General features: G+C 37.1%; 1 gene segment (V, D, J or C); it reads left to right on the forward strand.

Annotated features, from left to right (window-relative positions):
* The first annotated feature begins 764 nt into the window (after positions 1–764).
* LOC114007111 (T cell receptor alpha variable 10-like) lies at positions 765–1,426 on the forward strand. The segment is given in 2 exon segments: positions 765–868; positions 1,068–1,426. Coding segments are annotated over 2 exon segments (411 nt in total).
* Positions 1,427–7,600: the final 6,174 nt, after the last annotated feature.

Consider the following 7,600-nt stretch of genomic DNA (forward strand, 5'->3'; position numbering starts at 1 on the left):
GGCGTGTGTGCGTGCGTGCCCAAGATCCAGAGAGGAGAATGGAGGAGAAGGGATTGTGGCATGGCCATCCCCCCTGGGGGGTGATTTCTTGCTTTCTGTCTCTCTGTCTCTTTCTGTCTGTCTGGCAAGCGCACGCACCCTATAGCGAAAAAAACCTCTAAAAAAAAAAAAAGAAAAAGTACCACTCTCATTACTAGAACAAAAGTTACCCTTCGTTTTTTTAATACAAATTTGTTGTTTCCATTTCTTGACAGGTCCTATTCTAGGAACTGAGGATAGGATAGAGAATAGAATGGATAAAAATCCCTGTTACAAGGAATCTTATGTTTTATTTGAGGAAAAGGTTTTTGCTAGCCACTGCTATAAGCTTTAGATGTGAATAATAAAAAAAAAAATGTTAGAGATTCTTGCGAGTTTCTGTATGTATCTTCAGATGGCAAAGTTGAGCTTAATTCTTCTACAAATATCACGTAGAGCCAGAATTCAGACAGACATTTTCAAACACATGTCTTAATTACTAATCTACTGTTTTACATGGACACTCAGGGCTCACATCTTATATTACCTTACAAGTGCAAGGAAACCTAAAGCTTAATCAGAGATACTTAGGAACTGTAGTTCTGACCCCAAGATGGCAGTGTTTGTACTGGTCCTGACAGTGGGTGTGAGTGTGTGTAGGGCTGTTAAGACAGGTTATTGGTTGGGCATGCTTTATGAGAATTCATGAGGATCTCTTTGTTTAACTTTTTTTTTAAATAAAGAAAGAATTATTGAACAGACAAGCCAGCTTTTGGGGTAGACCTCTCCACAATAAGAATGGAGAAGCATCTGAGGACTTCATTTGCTGCTTTGTGGCTTTATTTTTGCTGTAAGTTATTGGGGGCTTTCAGGCAGGTTGAAGTGGAGTATTTTCTTAGTAATTGAAGTAATGATGCAGTGCATTAGATTAGGAAGACGAAAGAAAATGGGACTGTTTCTAATTTATCTGGGACTTGCTGTAGGTAATAAAGAAGGTATGTAAATTAGAAGACTGATTGATCTCTTGACTTATTTTGCTTTTTGAATAGGGGCGAGTGGGAAAAACCAAGTGGAACAGAGTCCTCAGTCCCTGAAAGTCCTGGAGGGAGAGAACTGCACTCTCCAATGCAATTACACCGTGAGCCCCTTTGGCAACTTAAGATGGTACAAATGGGACACAGGGAAAGATCCTGTTGTCCTGACAGTCATGACTTACAGTGACAGCAAACGGTCGAATGGAAGGTACACAGCAACTCTGGATGCTGCTGCCAAGCGAAGCTCTCTGCTCATCACAGCCGCCCAGCTCAGCGACTCAGCTCCCTACGTCTGTGTGGTGGGCGCACTGTGCTCCCCGGGCACCAGCAGCCAGTACCCAAACCTGCACCTGGAGGTTATCAAAGAGGTTTAGCGCGGGAGGGGGGGCATTATTTTCTACTGTGTATACTTTCACAAGTGAGCTAATGTTTCTCTTTCTGACACTTGAACCTCGGTGTTTACATAGCATGATGATATCCTCACTAAACATGTAAAGTTAACTGCTATATCTGGCTGTTCCCAAGACTGAGAGTCATGCTGCATTATTGCTATTGAAGATGCTCATTTTGGTTGGAAGAAAGACCAGTTCAGTTTGAGATCCAGCTATCAGTAGAAGGTCAACTAAGTGGAAGGGCATAGGATCCAAGTTGTTCGGGTTTAAATCTGATCTCAGATGACTGTGTAACTTTTGCCAGGTTACTTAACTTTCTGATTCCTAGTTGTGATGAGGATTAAATGAATTAATGCATGTGAAATTCTGGCCCATCACAAGTGCTCAGTGTTAGCTGATAATTCCAACTATCATAAAAGCTTCCCTAATACTGAGAAATTGAGTTCAGGAAGAGTAAAAATATGCTCCTGGTGGTTAATAATTTATTAGAAAAGCAAGAAAAATCCTAATCCTCCTTAGGATGATATTGAAGCCCTCATGTGTGCAACATTGCCCATAATCAGGACCATTGGGTCTACTGATAAGGCATATAAAATATTACTTTTATCCAGAATGGACTTCTGTGAAGATATGTATAACATAATTGGGTAGTAAGATAAAATGCATAAAAATGTAATCAATAAGTAAGATTTAAAATATATGGAATAAAGTTTAAAGGTATTCTTAGAAGTTCACTGTGGCACAGAAAAGACAAGAGGAGGCATCACAGGGAAATAGAGCATGTTATTAGGCTAGGAGGATAGATGTACATTGAATTTATTTATTAGACAACTTATTAAACACATAATAAATGTCAGGTGTGTCTGAAGGTATAAGAAGTAACAAGCAAGCAGACAAAATATCTTCCCCTCATGAGCAATATTATTTTATGTATTTAAAAATTTTTTAAATTATTCATCATTATTATTTAATTTGCTATAGAGCATGTGCACTCACCAGAGAAAGAAAGAGAGAGAGAGAGTTTCTGCCAAGTCTGGTGATTAAACTGCAGTAGGTCATGTGGGAATCCAGGACCTTAGGTCCCACGCCATCAGCTGGTCCCCTTCTGATGCACTTTAATCTGAATTTATCTATAGTGTTCACTTACTTTTACAAGAGTATCCTATGGAGCTTCTGTTCCAATATAAGCATTTACCCTGCTTGCTTTAGTGCCTGGCAGGTTTCATATGGTAATTGAAAGGCATGGGCGTTCTTTACAACTGAGGCCATGCAGAATGGCTCCCACAAAGAAGGGTGGTGAGAAGAAAAAGGGCCATTCTACCTTCAATGAGGTGGTGACTCAGGACTATACCATCAGCATTCACAAGAGCACTAATTTTCCACTCCTACTCACCTTCTAGGGTTTAAGATTTCTTTTTTCACTTGCGAGATGACAGTTGTTACTTTTCCTCCATAAGAACAAAATCGATGTGTTCCTGTTGCTTTTTATTCTAGTATTTTCTAGGCACACTCAAACCATTTGTTGATAAAGATTAAAAACCACAGGCACAAGGGCATTAAAATTTTTTTCATTTATTTATTTATTTTTACATTTTTCTACAAACATTTACTTTACATATCAAAAAATTTGGCAGAAGAAGCCGCGGGCCTTCAGAACAAGGTTCCACATGGCTACTGTGAACTAGATTTTTAAGGGAATGAAGACTTTCTACTAATAATTCAGCCTCCAACAAACGAGCTAGCGCAAGCACAATAGATCAGCAAAGAGTTTCTGGATCACCTCTGTGTGCTTGCTCCTGAACATTAAGGCTGAACCTCAAGAATTTGAAAGAAACACAACATTCATCAGATGACAAGAAATCACCGCCGGATCACGAGGAACATGGGAAAACAAGAAAATACCTCTCCTCCTAGGGAAAAGAGTAACTCTTCATCCACAAGCAGTTCGGTGAAAATCATGGAAATGTCTGATAAGGAATTCAGATCATTCATAATGTCTAAGCTAACAGAGATGGAAGAGAAGAGAGATAATGAACTGCTAAAGAGAAAGGAGAAAGAAATTGACGAGTTCCAAGAGATGAGGAAATTCCTGCAAGATCTAAAAGTGGAATTACACACTTTACAAAAGACTCAAACGGAACTGCTAGAGATGAAGTCTATAATACAAGAAGTCAAAATCTCCCTGGAAAGCATTAAAAGCAGACTAGATCATTCAGAAAATAGAATCTCAGATGTAGAGGAGAAAATGGCTGGCCTAGAAAAATCCACCATGAAGGCTGAGAAAATGGCACAAAAATTTGAGAATAATATGCGAGAAGTACTGGATACCATCAAACGTCCAAATATCCGGATAATTGGCATTCCAGAAGGTGAGGAAACCCATAAGGGCATTGATAATCTATTCCAGGAAATCCTGCAAGAAAATGCTCTTTTGCAATCTCTACCAATTACAATGTTGGGCTGGAAAAGTCCAGGTTATTTTATGTTATAAATTCTTTCATAAATCTTCTCTAATCCTCTCTATCAGGAAGAACTATTTATGGTAGCAGGCCATCTTTCTAAGAGCTTCTATTGACTTACTTGAGACCCACCTTAGTTCCAGTTTTCTGATTAATCTTCAGGTATGACATTCCAGTCACAGCCCTGTCCAATAATGAGTATTTCCATTTTCTGATTCAATGCAACAAGCATTATTGAACTTATACAAATAACCCTTCTGCCACAAAATAAGAATATTTCCAAATATTTTCCAATTCCAAAGAGGTCAGGAAGGAAGAAAAATTTGTTTCCATTTAAAGAAACAAACAAGAGAAATATTTTAACAAATTGCTGAGCCTATCAACAGCTCAAAAGAAAGTAAAATATTTAAATTGAGAAAACAAAGCACAGTAAAAAAAATCAGTAATTATGTTAAAAAAATCAATCTTATGTTCAAACTGTCTTCTGTTGAATATGCAGTGTTGCTGTGGTCCAATCTTTCCATTTAAATCCTGGAAGTTAACATTCAACATTGTTATTGATATTTCTTGTCCCTAGCATTAAATTGGTTGTTTTCTTGTTTGCCTTTTGTTCTCTTATTTCTGTATGTATCTTTAGTTTTACTGGTCAAGCACTCTTTTAAGAACTTCTTGAAGAGTGGGTCTGCTACTGGCAAATTCTTTCAGGTCTTGTTTATCTGAGAATGTTTTTATTCTTTCTTTCCATATGAAAGATAATCTTGCCGAGTATAGTATTCTTGGTTGAAATTGTTTTTCACTCAATACTTTGAATATATTTTTCCATTCTTTCCTTGCTCACATTGTTTCTGATGAGAGATCAGAGGTTAACCTGATGGGATAACCTTTATTAGTAACCTGACATTACTCTCTTGCCAATTTTAGTGTCTTGTCTGTGTCTGTAGATTTGACCAGTCTGACTATGATGTGTCTTGGAGAAGATCTTCTTGGGTTGATTCTATTAGGGTCCTTTGTATTTCTTGGTCCTGGATATTTGAATGCCTCTTTAGATTTGGAAAGTTTTCTTCCAAGATTTCATGGAATAGATTATCAATGCCCTTATTAGTTTCTTCACCTTCTGGGTTACCGATTATCCAGATGTTTGGGTGCTTAATGCTGTCTAGTGTTTCTCGTATAGTATTCTCATTTGGGGGGGGTTATTTTCTGTTTGTTTTTGGTTGTTTTTCTAGTTCAGAGGTTTTGCTTTCAACATCTGTGATTAGATTTTCTGCATGGACTAATCTGCTTTTAATACTTTCAAGGACTAATCGGTTTTTAATACTTTCAAGGGAGGTTTTGATTTTCTGAATGGCAGCCTTCATCTCTAGTAGCTCCATTTGATTCTTTTTTATGCTGTGTATTTCCTTTTTCAGATCATGAAAGAACTTCAACACCTCCTGGAACTCATTGTCTCTTTTCTCTTGCATCTTCTGGAGTTCATTATCTCTCAGCTCTTGCATCTTAAACAGTTTTGTCACTATGAATATTCTGAAGTCTCTATCAGACATCTCCATGAATTCTACTGTACTGTCTGCAGATGATGAGGGACTGTTCTTTTCTCTTAGGGGAGAGATATGTTCTTGTTTTCTCATGTTCCTTGTGCCTCTGTGGTTGTTTCTGGTCATTCTGTGACAAAATCTCTCCTCCACAGTGCATGTCTGAATATTTTGGGAGTCTAGGAGATGGGTTTAGAGCACAGCTTTCCTGAACATGCCAGGACACACCTCAGCTTTAAAATGGCTTCTTGTCTCAGGCCCAAGGGCATTTTCATTTCATTTACAGAGCTCTATTATATTCACTACCTCAGCCATACTAGGCTACTATACAGGAACTTGTAGAGCAATATATTCAAGTAAGTAGTAGCTAATCTCATGACCTAAGATCATGTTTGTCCAAAATGAAAGAGTAACATTTTAAAACCATTCTGACCAAGAATTTACCAGGAGGATGTACTGAAAAGGCTGGTCTGAGGTTATTGTTAGGAGAAATAAAGAAGTGTTATGTCTGTCTCCAGAAAGGTGTAGTATGTATATTTTTTGCCTATCCCTCATGCTAAGTACAGCTAAAAGTCCTGAGCCTTACATAAAAACAAAGCATAAGAAAAACTCTATGAGGTAGAAAGAAGCCAGACAGGTGAACTTGAGACCTAAGCAATGACAGAATTATGATTTCCTTGAGTTTTCTTTTGTTTCCTGTAACCCAGTAGGACTACAGAGAAGCCAGTAACCTAGAGATGTTTGTTAGTATAGACAAAATGTGCCCCCCAAAACCTTGCTCTCTAGCCAAAGGACTATGAAAAGATTAGCCTAACAAGACAGAAAACTTAAGATGATAACCGATCTACTCCACAAAAATGTTTATTTCAACTAAGCAAATGTTTAATTAAGAAAAAAGTAACTTAAACCTGGTAGTAGAGCTTTGTAATGTTTTAGCTCACCTTTGTTTCATCTTCCCATCATTAGCTTAAAGACAGCCTTTAAAAAGCAGCCCATATTTCCAGATGTGTTCTTGGTGCTCCTGGGAGCAGAGTAAACATTGCTATTTAAAAATAGTGATGAACTGCTTTGACTTGTCAGATGACTCCTGAAGAAGAAATCTAAAAATCTTGTCTGCATTTTATATAATCCAGAACACTCTTAGGGCAGATAAATGACTATACAGGGGAAATAATTCCAGAAAAAAAACAAAATCAGTAGAGGGATTCATCAACAGATTTGAGCAGGCAAGAGAAAAAATGTGCAGATCTGAAGACAGGTCAATCAAAATGATTCAGTCTGAAGACAAGGAAAGAAAAGAAAAATGAACAAAGTCCTAAGAGACCTGGGAGATATTAATAAAGGCAAAGACATAAGTATAATATAAGTCCCAGAAGGAGAAGAGGAAGATTAAGGGAAGAAAGAATATTTGAAGAAATGATGGTCAACAACTTTCCAAATTTGGTGGAAGGCATGAATCTACACATCCAAGAAGTTCAACAAGCATCAAGTAGGATATAGACAGAAAAATCCACCTTGAGACATATTACCATTGAACCATTCAAAGACAAACTAAGAATCTTGAAAACTGACAAGAAAAGTGACTAATCACATGTAAAGGACCCTTAATTTATTAATAGTCATTTTCAACAGGAAGGCATGAAAGGCAGAAGTCAGTGGGATGAAATATTTAAAGTGCTGGACAACAACAACAGCAGAAAAGCTGTCAATCAACAACTGTATATTTGGCAAAACTACTTTTAAAACTAAGGGACAAATTAAGACATTATAAGATAAACCAAAGTTGAGGGTGTTTATATGTTATGCATCTATTTTCCCCCAAAACTCTAAAGGGAATCTCTCAGACTGAAAAGTAGTGGCACCAGACAGTAACTCAGAGCCACACAAAAAAGTAATGACCAATAGTAACTACATAGATAAATGTAAAGGCAATATTTTTATAATTTTGTTTGTATCTCCTCTTTTTTCTCCGTATATAATTTAAAAGAAAAATTAATGAACAACAATTATAAATGTGTGTTAATGGGAAGATGGGGGACAAAGATGTATCTATGTGTGTATGTTTTCCCCCACATATAAAGATCTCCTTCATTGTTGTTTCTTGCATATTTCAAATAAACAGAAAGTACCACTTACAATACATTTAATTTAAGTTGCCTTTAAAT

Source organism: Tupaia chinensis, unplaced genomic scaffold (assembly GCF_000334495.1).
Source record: "Tupaia chinensis unplaced genomic scaffold, TupChi_1.0 Scaffold000126_2, whole genome shotgun sequence".
Lineage (NCBI taxonomy): Eukaryota > Metazoa > Chordata > Mammalia > Scandentia > Tupaiidae > Tupaia > Tupaia belangeri.